This window comes from Sinocyclocheilus rhinocerous, unplaced genomic scaffold (genome assembly GCF_001515625.1).
Source record: "Sinocyclocheilus rhinocerous isolate Xijiao unplaced genomic scaffold, SAMN03320098_v1.1 scaffold2021, whole genome shotgun sequence".
Taxonomy (NCBI): Eukaryota; Metazoa; Chordata; class Actinopteri; order Cypriniformes; family Cyprinidae; genus Sinocyclocheilus; species Sinocyclocheilus rhinocerous.
The window spans coordinates 75,186-93,645 of NW_015662687.1; the positions used below are offsets into that span (position 1 = coordinate 75,186).

The 18,460-nt window shown below is 40.4% G+C and overlaps 1 protein-coding gene across 10 annotated transcripts in view; it reads left to right on the forward strand.

Moving 5' to 3' along the window:
• The window catches only part of LOC107728238 (MYC binding protein 2), an 80,162-nt gene that overhangs the window by 50,174 nt on the left and 11,528 nt on the right, over nt 1-18,460 (forward strand). For 5 of the 10 annotated variants that reach the window (XM_016538343.1, XM_016538346.1, XM_016538341.1 and 2 more), the window contains 27 exons: nt 61-183; nt 2,391-2,555; nt 3,897-3,995; nt 4,537-6,153; nt 6,271-6,440; nt 6,552-6,796; nt 6,896-7,063; nt 7,173-7,330; nt 7,966-8,165; nt 8,981-9,130; nt 9,237-9,397; nt 9,657-9,813; nt 9,960-10,184; nt 10,459-10,524; nt 10,756-10,995; nt 11,133-11,222; nt 11,340-11,420; nt 12,856-13,122; nt 13,209-13,492; nt 13,913-14,009; nt 14,200-14,319; nt 14,576-14,677; nt 14,789-14,917; nt 15,255-15,387; nt 16,272-16,375; nt 16,952-17,140; nt 17,240-17,347. In XM_016538343.1, coding sequence (XP_016393829.1) covers nt 61-183; nt 2,391-2,555; nt 3,897-3,995; nt 4,537-6,153; nt 6,271-6,440; nt 6,552-6,796; nt 6,896-7,063; nt 7,173-7,330; nt 7,966-8,165; nt 8,981-9,130; nt 9,237-9,397; nt 9,657-9,813; nt 9,960-10,184; nt 10,459-10,524; nt 10,756-10,995; nt 11,133-11,222; nt 11,340-11,420; nt 12,856-13,122; nt 13,209-13,492; nt 13,913-14,009; nt 14,200-14,319; nt 14,576-14,677; nt 14,789-14,917; nt 15,255-15,387; nt 16,272-16,375; nt 16,952-17,140; nt 17,240-17,347 — 5,648 coding nt within the window. The remainder of the gene's footprint in view (nt 1-60; nt 184-2,390; nt 2,556-3,896; nt 3,996-4,536; nt 6,154-6,270; nt 6,441-6,551; nt 6,797-6,895; nt 7,064-7,172; nt 7,331-7,965; nt 8,166-8,980; nt 9,131-9,236; nt 9,398-9,656; nt 9,814-9,959; nt 10,185-10,458; nt 10,525-10,755; nt 10,996-11,132; nt 11,223-11,339; nt 11,421-12,855; nt 13,123-13,208; nt 13,493-13,912; nt 14,010-14,199; nt 14,320-14,575; nt 14,678-14,788; nt 14,918-15,254; nt 15,388-16,271; nt 16,376-16,951; nt 17,141-17,239; nt 17,348-18,460) is intronic. The other 5 variants (XM_016538347.1, XM_016538349.1, XM_016538339.1 and 2 more) reach the window with 4 other exon arrangements.

The following is an 18,460-nucleotide window of genomic DNA, read 5'->3' on the forward strand; positions in this document are numbered from 1 at the left end:
CATACAGCTGGCTGTTAGTTACTGATGTTTATTAATGCTTTTTGTTTCTCTCTGGAACAGAGCAAGCGATTTTGGAGCATGGAGCCCAGACCCCTCCTCCCAGCCCATTCTCAGTCCAGGCGTTTAACAGGGGCGCGGGAAGCTCCGGGGCTCAGGGCTTTGACTATGGCATCAACAACAAAGGTGAGAGTAAAGATTCCGGAGAGATGGAAATAAAATGTGATTTATTATTGAGTGACAGTTGCACCTTTGTTTAAATGATTACAGTTCATCTGCCAATTAAACATTTTTTCATGCCATGCTCCTGCTAAATATGTCATATTTAATCAGATATATCTTGGTAGTTTATTCCATGATGTTAAACGTTACTTCACAAAATTGATGCCAATCCAACAGAGGTAGAATAGCCAGTCATTCAGGATTTTTTTGTCGTATTCATATTTTAATAAATGTGATTCCTTTATGTTCCTTAAAACCTTTTAGGTTAAAAGTGGAAATTAAATTAAAAGTGGACCAGAATTATTATTTTTTCTATCAAACATACAGTACCGTTCTAAAGTTTGGGGTTGGTAATATTTTTTGTTTTTGAAAGAAGTGTCTTATGCTCAAAAATACAGTAAAACAGGAGTATTGTGAAATATTATTACTTAAAATAATACTTATGATTATTACAATTTAAAATAAGCTATTTTAAATAGTAATTAAAATGTAATGCTATTTAATACATTTTAAATGTAATTTATTCTTGTGATGGCAAAGCTGAATTTTCAGCAGCCATCATTCTAATTAATGCTGAAAACAGTTGTGCTGCTTAATATTTTTGTGGAAACTGTGATGCATTTTTTAAGGATTCTTTGAGTGTTGAAAAGAACAGCATTTATTTGAAATATTTTGTAGTATTATAAGTGTCTTTGCTGTCACTTTAAATCAATTTAATGCATCCTTGCTGAATAAAAGTATTAATTTCTTTCAAAAAATAAAAAATCTTGCTGATCCCAAATGGTAGTGAATACTGCACATGTAATGATCTTTTAAATTCCTTATCCAGTAATTACAAAAAAACAGGGAAAATCTTGGAATCTTCATGGAGCCCTGGATATAGTGGATATCAAAACAGTGTCTTTTATTTATTTAAAGTGCTGTATGACCCCTGATTAATAAGCAAACACAATCATTTGTCTTAATTCAGCTCTGTGTAATCAGAGTAATTGTGTTCTGCATGCTGTGATCTGTGTGTCTTGGCTGTCGTCTGTGGCGTGTGAAGGCATCATTGTGTGCATGGGCAAGACTCTGTGTGCTGCAGCTGGGTCTTACCCATTTATTGTCCACTGGCTCTCACCATACTGTTCTCATGCACCGCTGCTTAGTGGCGTTACCCATAGACCGCTGTCTGATGGGTCCTTCATCACCTCTTATACATAAGTCTATCTGAATAAAAAAAAGACCCTTGACCTAACTATGGTGCCTAACTAAATGCTTCTTGACTAAAAGTTGACATGAAGTCAATATTAACCTTAGAATTGCTCAATATTCCAAAGGGAAAAAAATGTAATAACTTGCACGTTCTCTAAAAAGACTTGCCTTTTTGGCCAGTGTCACTTAGGATGTCCAGGTTATCTTTCTAAATTCCTGCCAGTATTTGCAAATAATGTAATAATTAAAAATGCAGTCATTTGGTAATGTTAGTATAATACAATAAAGATTACGGCAGTGATAGCAGTTAACAAATAAGTTAAGACTTATCATAAATACTTCTATTGGGATACCTTGACCTGTTCTCAAGGGTGAACCTGACCTTAAACAGTCAAAAAGTCTTCTCAGAATTCACTGCAAACTCTGACACATGTTCCATTCTCATATGAAATGCCTACTTTTTGTGATCCAAACAGTTCCTGAGATAAAATCAGTTCCTCCCCTACCCTTTTCCCTTAATAACTTGTCAGACACGCATTGCATTATAGAAGTCTTTTCATGTTGACTTGACAACTTAACAACTCAACCAAAATATTAGTTTTCAGTAATGTCATGATACCTGTTAGGTTAGTATTAAAATTTAAAATGTTTAATGCAATTTGACAATCCCCCTCACATAATTTCCATGAGTTGCACTATAAAAGGGATGAAAGCAGAGCATTGGCTTTGTCTGCCAATGTTTTATATGTGACCTTGTAGTTGTTCCAGATATGAGGTTTCATGAAAACATGAAAACCTGACCTATGGCTCCCCAGGCCATTCCTTATTCCCCTCACGTTGGTTCAGCTGACCCACTCACACACCCCATTATTTCCAGTGAGCGTGTTTGTGTGGGGCGTTAAACTGACTAGCGTTTTGTATGGCTCCTTTTAAGGATCATATAAGCTACAGCACTCCCATTGTCTTCCGCATTGCAGGTGACCGGCTGAGTGCCATACTGAATTCCATTCAGTCTGGGCCTTTCCTCCCAACTCCTTCCATATTTGAGCAAGCTGCCAAACCTCCCTCTTCCCTTGTCCACAGCCCATTTGTGTTTGGACAATCCCTTTCCCAGCAGCCTCAACCGCATCCACAGCTTCCGAGTAAGTCTGTCCGTCTGTAAGGTAGTGGCGGCGCTTGCTTGTACAGGTGCTGCTTGTTCTTGTCTTAAGCGCTTATTTGTTTAGTATCCCATAGGTTGTGTTGAGATCCATTTAGGCTTATTTCCCCTGCTTTGTCCACCCGCTTGCTTGCTGTGTTTAAATTGGTGATTCTTTTCTTTCTCATCTCATTTTAACTTCAGTGGCTGAATAACATTCAAGTTCCTCTTCCGTGTAGGATTGTAGCCGTTTCTATTGTAGCTACTAACGGTGTGTGTTTTATGTCAGATGTTTCTGTTAACTTGATTGCATTTTTTTTTTGCTTGCTACATGTACAGTGCTTAATTTGATCATTCATTAGCTAAACAGTTACCAAGAGGTCCAGGAATCTGTCCACGCAATCAAAACTTTGCAGTGCTTTACCATTGCATCCCCCAGTGTAATCCACAATCCATAGGTCTGCATAACAAAAATGAATTTGGGTTATTTGGACATTTAAGGAGCAAGTGTCTCAATATTTTCCACAGCCAGAATACTCTGAATCTGCATTTCAGATTCATTACAGTTCTTCACATTTTATTCTCACTCTTCTGCCACCCACTTTGCACTGGTTGATGCCCAGTTTTGTTTTAGTCTTGTGCCTGCTTCTACCAGTCTCTGTCTCTCTCACAGTGTCTGTCCGTTTACTTGTTGCTTTTTCTCTATTCATATATCTTTCCGAGTACCTAGATGCTCATCTGGCCCTGTTTACACTTAGTGTTAACATCCATCGTGGGTGATCTAACCACCAATTACAGGGCTTGAATGGGGTTGCATATATTTTTGTCAGCCAATTTGGAGCTTGACTAAAATATTGAGCATTCCACTTAAACTTAAAACTTTAAATGTGTATCTGGAATATATATATTTGTGATGCTGCCTTAGAATTAGAACAGTGTGTCTATGGAGGATGCATAATTAAGATGCATACTTTCTAAAATAGCCTTTACATCAGGAGCACATCTATTACATCTGTTTTGAACATAGCAACTGATACTTAAGTTATACATGTAGTCACAAAATCTTTAACTCTCCCCTTGAAAACGAAGTGGTCACAGACCACTTTGAAACGCATGTAAATACCAGGTGTAAACTGCAATTTCTCAGTTGTCCATTTGAGATTAGATCACCCAAGACGATTGTTAATATCAAGTGTAAACAGGGCAAGAGTCCGTTTTTCCCCTCATACAATCCTTTTTCCACTCTCCATTGTTCATTGGCTCTCACTTTCTTTCTCATTCTCTGATGGTTTTCCTTAGTTCAAGCCTTGTTGTTTACTTTCCTTGCCACTGTTTTCCGCTGTAGATGCTTCATCACGCAGCCTTGCTTCACGTGAGCGTGTGCACAAAAGCAGTGCGACCGGCCCTGGCACCGCTCTCTCATCTCTTGTTCTCAGACAAAAGGGTGGGTAATGCATGTCTTCTCCTGGGAGCACCCTGGAGACTCACTATAGGGAGGGGTTTCATGTCATCCTTGCTTCCACGGTCCATTTATTTCCCCTCTTAGGCATGGCAACAGAGTATGTAGTGCTTTGGAATATACATGGGGACAGGTTTACAAACTTGACAAAACATTTCACATGACCTGGGTGCTTTCCATTCGCATCAATATTTATGCATTTGCTACCTTAAAATCTTATGAATACTTTAATTCTTATGTAAATAAATGTTGGTCAGTAAATTGAAATTTAAGGTCATTCTTGGATTTCAGTGGATTCTTGTAGATGTCAATTTAACTTGTATTGTTTTACATTTTTTATTTAAGTTTCTCTTATGTTGTAAATTATTTTTCCCTTACATTTTCAGGTGCCATTTTTACTGTCTTGTTTTTTTATTTTTTATTCTTAAATATGTGAAAAGGCCTGAGAAGTATTTGTGGAGTGCCTCCTGCACAAACGAGTTGCTGAGTTGCACTTTGGTAACTGATGGTGTATTACGATACGCAGGTGACAGGGATAACATGGCCAGTCGGTCTATGTCTCCAGGCAGCAAGCATCGTCAAGAGAGTCGATCCTCCAAAACGGACAGTCACTCTAGCCGATCTGTTGACCAGGTGAAGAGCAAGAACAATGACAGTCTGTCTGCCAGCGAAGCCCTCATTCTCAAATCAGACACCGGCAAACTGCGATCTGACTCTCACAGCCGCTCCCATTCCCCTAACCACAACACTTTACAAGCCCTGAAAGCTGATGGCCGAACTCCAGGCCTTAGGACTGAGTCTCCGAACCCTGGCTCCCGTTCCTCCTCACCCAAACAGAAAGCCTTTAATTCGAGCAGATCTAGCCCTTCCAGCAACAGTTCCCCACGTTCATCCTCTCCTCATGATAAGAACCTGCCCTCTAAAGTTAGTCCTTCTTCTAAAGCTCACCTGGACCCTCCACGTGAGCGATCGAAATCTGATTCTTATACGCTAGACCCTGACACTCTTAGAAAGAAGAAAGTTCCTCTCATGGAACCTCTGAGGGGCAGGTCTACGTCTCCAAAGCCAAAAATTTCACCCAAAGAGAGCAAAGGAGGAAGCAGCAATGCCGAGAACCGAGCCCCATCTCCTCATGTAGTTCAGGAAAACCTCCACAGTGAAGTGGTGGAGGTGTGTAGGTCCAGCACCTTGCTATCCAACGATGAAGCCAATGATGAGAATGCAGAGTTGCACAATGCTGAAGAGGGCTCCTCCAAGGTCCACTTTAGTATCGGAAAAGCCCCGGTCAAGGAGGAACTTGAAAGTCGTTCTTCACCCAAAGTCAGCCGTAAAACCTCCAGCAAGCATGTGAGACCCAAAAAAGACAAATCAGGGCCACTCTTTAAGGGTGAAAACGTGCGTCCCACTGAACCCGCCAAGCAAGCCATGTCGCCTTCTGTTGCAGAATGTGCCCGTTCTGTTTTTGCTGCCTTCCTGTGGCATGAGGGCATAGTACATGATGCCATGGCATGTTCTTCCTTCCTCAAGTTCAACCCTGAGCTGACCAAAGAACATGCACCCATCCGTAATTCTCTCAGCTGCCAACAGGGTTTTGAGGAGAAGGAGAGCAAACTGAAGAACCGTCACTCTCTGGAGATCTCCTCGGCACTCAACATGTTCAACATATCACCACATGGCCCAGACATTTCCAAGATGGGTAGCATCAACAAGAACAAGGTTCTGTCCATGCTAAAAGAGCCACCCTTGCCCGAGAAGTGCGAGGATGGAAAAAGTGAGGCGGTCTCCTATGAGATGACTAGCCACTCCTCTATGAGGTCTAAGTCCATCTTGCCTCTCACCCTCCAGCACCTAGTTGCCTTCTGGGAGGATATATCCATGGCTACCATAAAAGCGGCTACACAGAATATGATCTTCCCGAGTCCAGGGTCCAGTGCTATCCTTAAAAAGAAGGAAAATGAAAAGGACAGCAAGAAGACCAAGAAAGAGAAGAAGAAGGAGAAAGCGGAGATTCGCCCCAGGGGGAACCTCTTTGGAGAGATGGCGCAGTTAGCTATGGGAGGCCCAGAGAAGGATACCATCTGTGAGCTGTGTGGAGAGTCTCACCCATACCCTGTTACCTACCACATGAGACAGACCCACCCAGGTACAGTGCTGTCAATTCTTGGGTCTTACTCCATTCTGTTTTTTTCAGAGCAGTTCAAAGGTTATACAGTCCAATAGATGAAGTATATCATCAGTTCTCTGTATTGTGTTCTTTCAGGCTGTGGCCGGTATGCTGGAGGTCAGGGCTATAACAGTATTGGTCACTTTTGTGGAGGCTGGGCTGGTAATTGTGGAGATGGTGGGATTGGAGGAAGCACCTGGTACTTGGTGTGTGATCGTTGTAGAGAGAAGTACCTGAGAGATAAACAAACAGCTGCCAGAGAAAAGGTATACCTGTCATGACCAATGTAGGGAGATGCATAATATTTGTAGCTATATCGCATGTCTAAAACAGTGTATAATTCTTTCTTGGGTTCGACCCTGTGGTTCTTGGATCAGGTTAAGCAGTCAAGAAAGAAACCTCTCCAGGTTAAAACCCCACGCTCTCTGCCCACCATGGAGGCCCACCAGGTGATCCGTGCCAATGCACTGTTCCTGCTGTCTCTGAGCAGCGCCGCTGAGCCAAGTCTACTTTGCCATCACCCACCTAAACCCTTCCACACACATCTGCCCAGCCTCAAAGAGGGAGTGTCTGAGGAACTACCCAACAAGATGGGCTGCCTCTATCTGCAAACGCTAGCCCGGTAAATACCTTGTGTTCACCTTGATCACCATCACCATAGGCTGCATTGTTGAAGTAATTCAATGTATGGAATATCTCTTTCTCAATTACCTTTTTGCAGCCAACACACTGAGAACTTTGGGGCCTATCAAGATGACAACCTGTTTCAGGATGAGATGCGTTACCTGCGTTCTACGTCAGTCCCTGCTCCCTACATCTCAGTCACTCCAGATGCCTGCCCCAATGTTTTTGAAGAGCCAGGAAGTAACATGAAGTCCATGCCCCCAAGGTACTCTAACAAGCTTCCCACCTCCCAAAGTACTGTGTTCTATGAACATTTTACATTATGGATATGCTTATGTCTTTATTACTTTTTTTTTTTTACTTTGTTCCTTTAGTTTGGAGACAAGTCCAATCACAGACAGTGACACGGCCAAGCGGACAGTATTCCAGCGCTCATATTCAGTGGTTGCCTCTGAGTATGATAAGCAGCACTCAGCCTCCCCAGCACGGGTCAAAGCAGTACCGAGACGCAGGGTACACAGCGGGGATGCGGGTAATGTTGTGTCACTTTGTACAACACGGTTACAAATGTCTAATTAATTCAGCTAATTGTTACAATAATGACAGTGCCTGAAGTCTGAGAATCTATTTACATCAGGTATGCTGCCTTTATATTGGACTGGGCTTTAGAGGGAAAAGTAATCAGTTTTCAGTCTTTTAAAGTTATTCTATATATAATTTGCATTAGGCTGGTGCTTTTATCCAATTTTCATTGCATTGCATTGTATACATTTTAGTAGTTCTTGTATTCTCTGGGATTTAAACCCATGAACTTGGTGTTGATAGCACCATGTTTTACTGCTTAACCTACAAGAATGTTAAAATGGCTTGTATGCATGATTCATAGCAATATTTACCTTTACCTTTTACCAACGTGTGAGTTCTCGAATCGTCATAGCACAGTTTAGAATCGATTAATTGAAACTTTAAGCTCAGGAAAATCGATATGTGACCAGAAATGCAAGATGCCACTTTTATATTTATGATGTAAATATTTACGCTGAATAAAAAATAAAAAAAAAAGTTAGTTTTGTGTTCACTGCTAGAATTTTACTATTGTGATATCTTACAATTCAAAAGTTGAGTTAAACATTTTAAATGTGAGTTAATTTCTGCTGGTCTCTACAGAAGTTGGGTCATCTCTGCTTCGTCACCCTTCTCCCGAGTTGTCTCGACTGATCTCAGCCCATGGCTCTCTCAGCAAGGGTGAAAGGAACTTCCAGTGGCCTGTGCTGGCATTTGTTATCCAGCATCATGATCTAGAGGGTCTGGAGGTGGCTATGAAGCATGCACTCCGTAAATCAGCCTGCAGGGTGTTTGCCATGGAGGTCAGCGATATTCTCTCAGACATTCTCTCTGGCCTTCTGCCTACTTTCATTCCTCTTCTTCTTGTTCCAAATTGTACAGTCATAGACATACATTGTTGAATATGAACTATTAATTAACTGTGGGGTCCCACGATCATGGAAAACCTGAAAATATAAGGGAATTTTAAAACTGTGATTATGTCTGGAAAGGTCATGTAAATTAATAAATACAGAATATGGAAAATTCTATAGTGAATAATAAATATAGTAGTGCTGTCAGACGATTAATCGCGATTAATCGCATCCCAAATAAAAGTTTTTGTTTACATAATATATGTGTGTGTACTTTGTATATTTATTATGTATATATAAATACACAAACATGCATGTATTCAGTATATTTAAGAAAAATGTTATGTTTGTATATTAAATGTATTTATATATAATATAAATTATCTCAATATAAATGTATACAAGTAAATACATGTAATTATTTTCAATATATATACTGTATGTGTGTGTATTTATATATACATAATAAATATACACAGTACACACACACATATTATGTAAACAAAAACTTTTATTTTGTATGCGATTAATCGCGATTAATCGTTTGACAGCACTAAAATATAGTAAATAAGATTTAGTGAAAGTAAATTTTTTTTAGATTCTAGCTGTTTTTCATTAAATGTCTTTACAGTGCCTGCATTCATAAAAAAATTGTGTATTAAAATCCTTATCCAGTTATCACAATTGGCTAGAAAAGTAATGGAAATTTAGTCAGCAGTTCTGGGAACTCTTAACAAACCTTTTGTTTTGCGTTTCCTTCTCAGGCTTTTAATTGGCTGTTGTGTAACGTTACCCAAACCACCTCCCTCCATGATATCCTGTGGCACTTTGTGGCGTCTCTGACTCCGTCTCCCTTTGAGACGGAAGAAGAGGAGGATGAAGAGAACAAAGGGAACAAGGAGAACCTCGAGCAGGTGTGGCCTTACGACAACACGGCTAATGGTTTATTAATAAGTCACTATTCACTTGAGATGAACAAAGGTTTTTCTGACATGGGACGTTTTCCCTCTTTTCTTGCAGGAGAAGGATTTAGGTGTCTGTGAGCACCCCCTGTCTGACATTCTCATCGCAGGAGAGGCGGCTCACCCGCTGCCCCACACCTTCCACCGTCTGCTCCAGACCATCTCTGACCTCATGATGTCACTTCCCAGTGGAAGCTCACTTCAGCAGATGGCCCTGAGGTATCTTCTGTCTGTTCACAGAGACACCTTTAGCAATCAGAACATCTTCGTAACCACACACTGCAATTGTAACAACCTATAACACCTTAGCAGCCACATAGCAATATGCTAAATAACACCCAGAACACTTTAGTAACCACATAATAACACCCTAGCAACAGCATAGGTATGTGGTGATGGCAAATTTTGCACATGCAAGCTCAGCCTACATTGTCTTCATAAATGTACAAATCTAGTATTTGTTTGGCTGTTTCACTAGGTGTTGGAGTCTTAAATTCAAACAATCAGATCATCAGTTCCTGCACCAGAGTAACGTGTTTCACCACATCAACAACATCCTGTCCAAATCAGATGATGGGGACAGTGAGGAGAGTTTTAACATCAGCGTACAGTCGGGATACGAAGCGATTAGTCAGGTGGGAAACTTTTCATTAACTTCATCTGTGTTGATTGAATACAAAGACTTTCTGTCCTGATGCTTTTACATTTATGCATTTGGCAGAAGCTTTTATTTAAATTGGCCTACATTGCAATGAAGGTATACATTTTACATGTATTGCAGGAACTTTGTGTAGTGACCTGTCTGAAAGATCTGACCAGCGTGGTGGACATTAAAACATCCAGCCGACCAGCCATGATCGGCAGCCTGACTGATGGCTCCACTGAGACGTTCTGGGAGTCTGGAGATGAAGATAAGAACAAAACAAAGAGCATCACTATCAGCTGTGTCAAAGGCATCAATGCCTCATATGTCTCTGTCCATGTCGACAACTCTCGTGACATTGGAGTGAGTTCGCGAACTATTATTCTCTGTTTTTCTGTCCGTTCTTAGTCAGTCAGTATATTAATACCAGTCTCTGTGTTGGCCAACTGTTAATTCTGTATACATTTTATGAAGTGTTCAAAGTGCATAAGGCCTATATAACCTTCAAACATTCAGATATGACTTTTTTTTGTGACAATTTTCTAGTTTGAATGGATAATTTGTAATATTTTTGTATTTATACACGTATCAGTAAACAGCTAGTGATTAATATAACCTGTGCTTTGTGTTCTGTCAGAATAAAGTCACATCAATGATATTCCTTTGTGGGAAGGCTGTGGAAGATCTCTGCAGAATCAAACAGGTGGGACTTAAATGATAGAGTGAATGTTTTTACAATTTGGTAAATGACAGAAAAATATGACATTAATTCAGTTTGAAAAAGGCAGTAAACTCATAGTCCTGAGGTCCAAGAGCTACTAGGCAACAGACAAAATGCTTATCAAAGCATGTCTGCATGGAAATCACCAGATCAGTCTGGGGTCCCTTAAGGCCTTCAGGGTCGTTTCACTGAATGGACTTTTTGTTGTCTCAGATTGACTTAGACTCAAGGCACATGGGCTGGGTGACCAGCGAGCTGCCTGGAGGAGACCATCATGTGATCAAGATCGAGCTTAAGGGTCCTGAGAACACACTTCGGGTACGGCAGGTCAAAGTGCTTGGCTGGAAGGAGGGCGAGAGCACCAAGATTGCTGGGCATATATCAGCCAGTGTAGCTCAGCAGAAGAACTGTGAGGCTGAGACGCTGCGTGTCTTCCGCCTCATTACATCACAGGTAAGCACAAAGGCACGAACCGCAGTAAGGTTGCATCATCAGTGTCAGTACCACTGTACATCAAACGCTGCAGTGCAAAACACTCGTTCACAGGTATTGTTTAAGGAAAGGAAAAAGTAATTTTTGTGTTTGTGTAGGTATTTGGAAAACTAATTTGTGGGGATGCAGAACCAACACCAGAACAAGAAGAGAAGAACCTGCTCTCCTCACCTGAGGGTGAAGACAAGGTCAGTACCAGAATCTATTGTGTTTGATGGCTCGTTACAACCATTGCTCAATGCCATATCAAGCGCTGAAGCATAAGATGAAGCTGTTCAATTATGTTACTAATGTTTTGTCTTCAGGCTCCATCTGATGCAGACTTGAAGGAGCACATGGTTGGCATTATTTTCAGCAGGAGCAAACTGACCAACCTTCAGAAACAGGTAACACCATCAAAACTGCGCTCAGCTCTCTATTAAATCAAGCGAGCTGCCTTAAAAATCCATCCAAGATGGCAGAAGAAGTGATAGAAGGGTTGATTATAAATGTACCAATACATTTCCAAAAATAGTTCAGTCTTAGTAAAACTGAATTTGTGCTTTATTAGATTATTATTTTCCATGGTAAAACGAATGAATGCTGAATTAATGTATGAATACACAAAATGCATGATCACCAGTAGGTTTGGAAAAAAAGCATAGCAAGTTTTCTAGGGCTAATTATAATATTTTATAACAATTATAAAATGATTGTTTAGGACATAAATATTCATAACCAACCATTATACAGAAATCATGTTTAAAGGTTAACACTTTGGTAATTCTTACCTCAAGCTCATATTTTTTATTATAACACATCATATTTGAACTGACAGTCACACTTGGTCTATTCACCAAAGTTCAATTATTTCAACGCAACCTCAAATTGGATAAAAAAATTCTGCATATGCTTATGGTTAGAACTCCACGTTGTTTGTTTTGGAGATAGTGAAAAGGCAATTTAACACCAATCCGCTAATAAATCAATTAGCTTTTTCAATTCGTAGATGATTTCGGAGAGGCTAAAAATAGCAAGCTAGCTTTGAAAGCATAAGATCCCACCCTCCCTGCAAATCACTCTCCAAAGCCACGCCTCCTCCAAAACACATGACAGGACAGACCAGAGTCTAACCAGTGACACGACGAGAGATGGTGTTGGTGGAGGGTTGAATGCAAACCTGTCAGATTACCTCATGTTGCATTCACCATTGAGAAAACTTTACAATACAAAGTGCATAATATTACATTAATAACTCCTTCCATTCTCGCTCGGTCTGCAATAGTGTAATGGAACGTGGACCGAGGGATACGATTGGATGAACCTTTTATGGTCCTACGCCTTCCACAGACGATATAAATACATTTATACCACTTAACTTGGTGATTGCTATCGTGATGTGAAGAGACTTTCAACCAGCATAACAAATTATGGTACCAAATCATACCCTGCCTGTCAAGGGATAGTTCACCCAAAAATGAAAATTTGATGTTTATCTGCTTATTCTTTATCCCCAGAGCATCCAAGATGTAGGTGACTTTGTTTCTTTTTAGTAGTGTTACATCACCGTGAGTCTATATAAGCATCGTTTGCTGCTTTTGGGATCTGGTAGAGCATTTGGAGTCAGAAACAGTGACACATGACATCAGACTTAAGCGTATTGTGAGTCCAGTCTCCGGTGCTTTTCGTGTGAGGAAGGGAATTTGTAGAGCGTTCTACATCCATTACTTATGAGGTTCCATTTCAGGCAGTAGACAGCCAGCCTTTTCCTGTTCCCAAGTCTCTATAAATTGCCTCTCTTAAAATGCCAGTTACACCACACCTCACTGTTTGCCTCCTCAGGTATGTGCTCATATCGTTCAGGCCATCCGTATGGAGGCCACACGTGTGCGGGAGGAATGGGAGCACGCCATTTCCAGCAAGGAGAACGCAAACTCTCAGCCCAGTGACGACGACGCCTCCTCTGATGCTTACTGCTTTGAGCTGTTGTCTATGGTGCTGGCCTTGAGTGGATCTAACGTTGGGCGGCAGTACCTAGCCCAGCAGCTCACCCTACTGCAGGACCTCTTCTCCCTCCTTCACACCGCTTCACCACGCGTCCAGAGACAGGTTTGTGAATGCATCGTGAACTGCTAGTCTTGAACTTGACTTTCTAGAATCAGGATCTGGAAAGCAGCACTGTTCTTGCCACGCAGGTGACGTCACTACTCAGACGTGTTCTTCCTGAGGTCACTCCCATGCGCTTGGCCAGCGTCATCGGCGTAAAGGCTCTACCACCAGCAGACATCAGTGACATCATCCACTCCACCGAGAAGAGCGACTGGACCAAGCTGGGCATTTTAGATATGTTTCTGGGCTGCATCGCCAAAGCCCTCACTGTGCAGCTCAAGGCGAAGGGCACCACTATAGTTGGCACAGCTGGCATGGCTGCAGGCAAAGGAGTCACTACAGTCACCCTACCCATGATCTTCAACTCGAGGTCAGCTTGCTTGCATTGTGCCATTGTTAGATTTCATTTGAAAATGACACGGCCCTGCATCATATTTGCTGAATGAAATCCAATACTTGTTTCTTCGTAATTTAGGGGTGTTGATTCCAAAAATAGTGCCTTTTTTTGCTCTTGCACATCACACATTTTCGCAAAATATGTGCATTTCGTTTAATAAAGCTTTCAATTTTTTCTGAACATTAGAATGTGTCCTGTTTAATTTACTGTTTTTTGTTTTTTTTTGGAGAAAAAATAATGACTGTCATACATTTTTATGATGCAAATCACTTTTTTAAGATGCAGGGCTGAGTTATTTAAAACGCAGGGTCTGAAATGATCATAAGGGTCTGAAATGAACTTTTTAGGAATATATATTTAACTTTCTGTTGATCTTTTTGTCTGTTTGTGCAGCTACATACGGCGTGGAATAAGTCACTGGTGGATGAAGGGCTCCACTCCTCCTCAGATCGCTGAGATTATCATTAAACTTGTCAAAGACATGGCTGCTGTGAGTAATGATGGCTCATCTAATCATAAACACCATTTTTGTCTTAACATGCAGCGGATTTGGTGTTCAGCTTCATGTTTGTGAATGAAATTATGTATAATCTTGCACTGTGTAACTTGATCTCCTGCAGATGTGTTTTAATGAATTTACAGAAATGGTCCTCCATCATTTAAGTGTCTTTTTACCCCAGGGCCACCTCTCGGATGCCTGGTCCAGGGTGACTAAGAATGCTATTGCTGAGACCATTATTGCGCTCACTAAGATGGAAGAGGAGCATCGCTGTCCAGTGCGCTGCATCGCCACCACTCGGGTACGATTTAGTGCATTCACTTCATCTGTCACAACTGAACATTTGCCAACTAGTGTCAGTATTACTCAGGATCCTTCAGCTGGAGGGATCAGGGGTGACTGGTGGGTGGAGTTTACCACCATGTGATCTTACACAAATCAGCAGCAGAATGAAATGCAATATCACTTGATTACTTTTAGGCTCCCACAGTCATGGAATCCTGGAAATGTGTACATCTTGAATTTAAATTTCAAATTGTTCTGCTTCCTCTCGTCAGCTATGGCTCGCATTGGCCTCTCTGTGTGTGCTGGATCAGGACCACGTGGACCGACTGTCTTCAGGACGCTGGATGGGCAAAGACGGGCAGCAGAAGCAGATGGTACGGCACATTGGGTCTAATAGCTACAAAGCACAATCAGTGCAAAGGTACATTAAGTCATTCTGCCGAGAATGAGCTCTTTACCTCTTCGCCCTGACTTTTAATTTGCAGCCCATGTGTGATAACCATGACGACGGAGAGACGTCAGCCATTATTCTGTGTAATGCTTGTGGAAACCTGTGCACTGACTGCGACCGCTTCCTCCATCTCCACCGCCGCACACGGACCCACCAGAGACAGGTGAACCTGAATGCCCAAACATATCGAATCATCTAATTACTGTCTGGTTGTCCATATGACATCCTGTTAAAAATACACACAGGGGACAGAGTTAACGTATTAAATGCTGCTTTAAAAAAATATATGGTACCAAGAGTATTACGGTATATCATAATAATAGTTATATAAGAAAAAATATGTATATATTTGGTTTTATGTTCTACATTTATGTTTTGTGCTTCTATAAAAGTACTGTAAGAATTGTTAATGAAATTACTATGAGAAATAATTATGTGGCGTTTGAATTAGAAAAAGGATCATTTTAAGTTTCTCATAACACATTCCATGGTATGCGCAGGTCTTTAAGGAGGAGGAAGAGGCCATTAAGGTGGACCTACATGAAGGCTGTGGTAGAACCAAACTCTTTTGGCTCATGGCATTGGCCGATTCGAAGACCATGAAGGCCATGGTGGAGTTCCGCGAGCACACAGGTGACTTCCTCATTTCATAATAGTGTTTCATAATTTAGAGAGAAGAGAAGAGGGGCAAGTGGGAATGTTGCAAATGGGACTCAAACTTTGTCCATATAAACACTGCTGTGTTCATTTTCATTAAGACAGTATTTGCCCTCTAAATTTTTTAATTGAATTTTTTTAGAGCTTTATTTTTCAAAACCTCAAAAAATTAGAGCATGGCACTAGCAACAACAAGATCATTGGTTCTGTTCCCAGGGAAAGCAAGAACTGATCAAATTGTGTACCTTAAATCCAATGCAAGTCATCAAATGCATAAATGTAAAGGTAAATTTAATTCCAAGTCAGAACAGTTATGCCTGTTACATATAAAATAAAAAATGTATATACAAAATTAGCTGCAAGTAACGTGCAAGATATCAAAACACAATACATTTTCTGCAATATTTTAATATATATTATATTTCACATCTCTTACTGTAGATTTTTAAATATTGACTTTAAGGTTTTTGGAAGTGTTTTCTTCATATTCAGAGTTTTCATTTTTTTATTTATTGGTTTATTTATTATTAATCCCTTTATATTACCTACACCATCAACAAAACTTAACCTGTGAGACTGTAAATACAGCTACAGGTCACTACAGTGTCTACAGAAGCACTACATAAGCCTGGAACAGAATATTATGAAATATGATAAATGTTAGATAACAGATAAAAAAAACTTCTTTTGCCCCCACAATTTAAATACCTGCGGCATTTTTGTCACTATCGGTGGCATTTGTGCCGAGCCCTGCGTAATTTTTCTAGGCCACAGCTGTGACATGTCCTATTTTCAGTATTCTTCTTTACTTGACTAGTGCCTAGTTATAGCTAAAATGGCATTATTGTACTGTCCTTCAGGTAAACCAGCATCCAGCAGTTCAGACGTCTGCCGCTTCTGTGGCACCAGGAACGGCACGGAGCTGTCTGCAGTAGGAAGTGTATGTTCAGACCAAGACTGTCAGGTATTCACTGTCAAAATGTCACTTTTTTTGGTTTATTTATTATTAATCCCTTTATATTACCTACACCATCAACAAAACTTAACCTGTGAGACTGTAAATACAGCTACAGGTCACTACAGTGTCTACAGAAGCACTACATAAGCCTGGAACAGAATATTATGAAATATGATAAATGTTAGATAACAGATAAAAAAAACTTCTTTTGCCCCCACAATTTAAATACCTGCGGCATTTTTGTCACTATTGGTGGCATTTGTGCCCTGAGCCCTGCGTAATTTTTCTAGGCCACAGCTGTGACATGTCCTATTTTCAGTATTCTTCTTTACTTGACTAGTGCCTAGTTATAGCTAAAATGGCATTATTGTACTGTCCTTCAGGTAAACCAGCATCCAGCAGTTCAGACGTCTGCCGCTTCTGTGGCACCAGGAACGGCACGGAGCTGTCTGCAGTAGGAAGTGTATGTTCAGACCAAGACTGTCAGGTATTCACTGTCAAAATGTCACTTTTTTACACTGTTAAATGTTTTACTGGAATTCAGTGATCTCACAAGCATACTGGTGTATAATTCTTGTGTAGGAGTACGCAAAACTGGCCTGCAGTAAGACTCATCCGTGCGGTCACCCGTGTGGAGGGGTCAAAAATGAAGAGCTGTGTCTTCCCTGTTTACATGGTTGTGACAAAACCGCAGCCTGTCTGAAACAGGATGCTGACGATATGTGTATGATTTGCTTCACTGAGGCTCTGTCTGCTGCTCCAGCAATCCAGGTACAGCAGAATACTGTCACTGCGTGTGATGGCATAAAGAGGATATAGAATTACATGCAGGAGATTAGCATGTAACTGTCTGTCCTGGTTTATTTGCAGCTGGACTGCAGTCATGTGTTCCATCTTCAGTGCACAAGAAGGGTTCTGGAGAACCGCTGGCTTGGGCCCAGGATAACCTTCGGGTTCATGTCTTGCCCTATTTGCAAGGTAAATAAGCTAGTCTGGACTCACTTTGAGTTAAAGGTCGGACTGAATGATTAATCAGAATAAAATCTAAATCACACTATTGCTTAGTGTGATTATCTAATTGCAAAGATTGTATTTTAATTAGACATGTGCGGAGTCAAAGTGAAGGACAGCACTGTGTTCATTTACACGTGAGCAGCTCATAATCCAGTGTTTTCAGAGTCTCAGGGCAAGCTCAGTTCACAGTAAATAAAAAAACTTATTTGGGAACGCAACATGCAAGCTACAAGGGCTCACTCACTCCACCAAATAAAAGCTTGATGGTTTAATGTTTGAAAATCAAGTAATTAATACATAAATATTGGTATTGTAATTTCACAGTTGTACAGTAAATTAAAATAATTATTTTTCTTAGGTACTTGATTTTTACTTGATGAAATAATAGTAGAACAGTAGTAATTGTTCTTAGTTTGTTTCATATTGTAATTTAATAATTATTATTATAATCATAATCAAATAATAATAGCAAATATAATAATTAATATTTTATATTTATATAATCACAAAATATATAGGGATGCCCCGAAATTTCGGCTGTCGAAAATTATCGGCCGAAAATAGCATTTTCGTTTTTTGGCAGAAAGAGGAAAAATGGCCGAAAATATATGCAGCACCGCCTAGCAGTGTTCAGCGCGCAGATTTCACTCGCCATCGCTCCGCTCAATAATTCGCTCTATGAATGTGCGTTCTGTTGAGTTGCTCGTGGCCTATATAAACGCTCCACTCGTGTACCGCTCATGCTCATTGGAAAGTCTGCTCAAATAACGCACCGACTAGGGGTGCAACGGTTCAACTTACTCACGGTTCGGTTTGTATCACGGTTTCGGTACGGTTCGGTATGTGCTATGTTTAGGGAAAAAACTATATTGTCAAATAAAAATAATGAAAATAAGAACAAATAATCTAACTACAAGCAACAGCACAAATTAATACAATAGAGCAAAGATACAAATAAAATAAACAGTGCTTTTCAGGTTTTTTATGTAGGTCTAACATTAGTTTTTAGGTACAGAAATTGAATAAAGTAATCAAATGTAAAATAACATTGCATATTTGACTGTATAAATTAAAGAT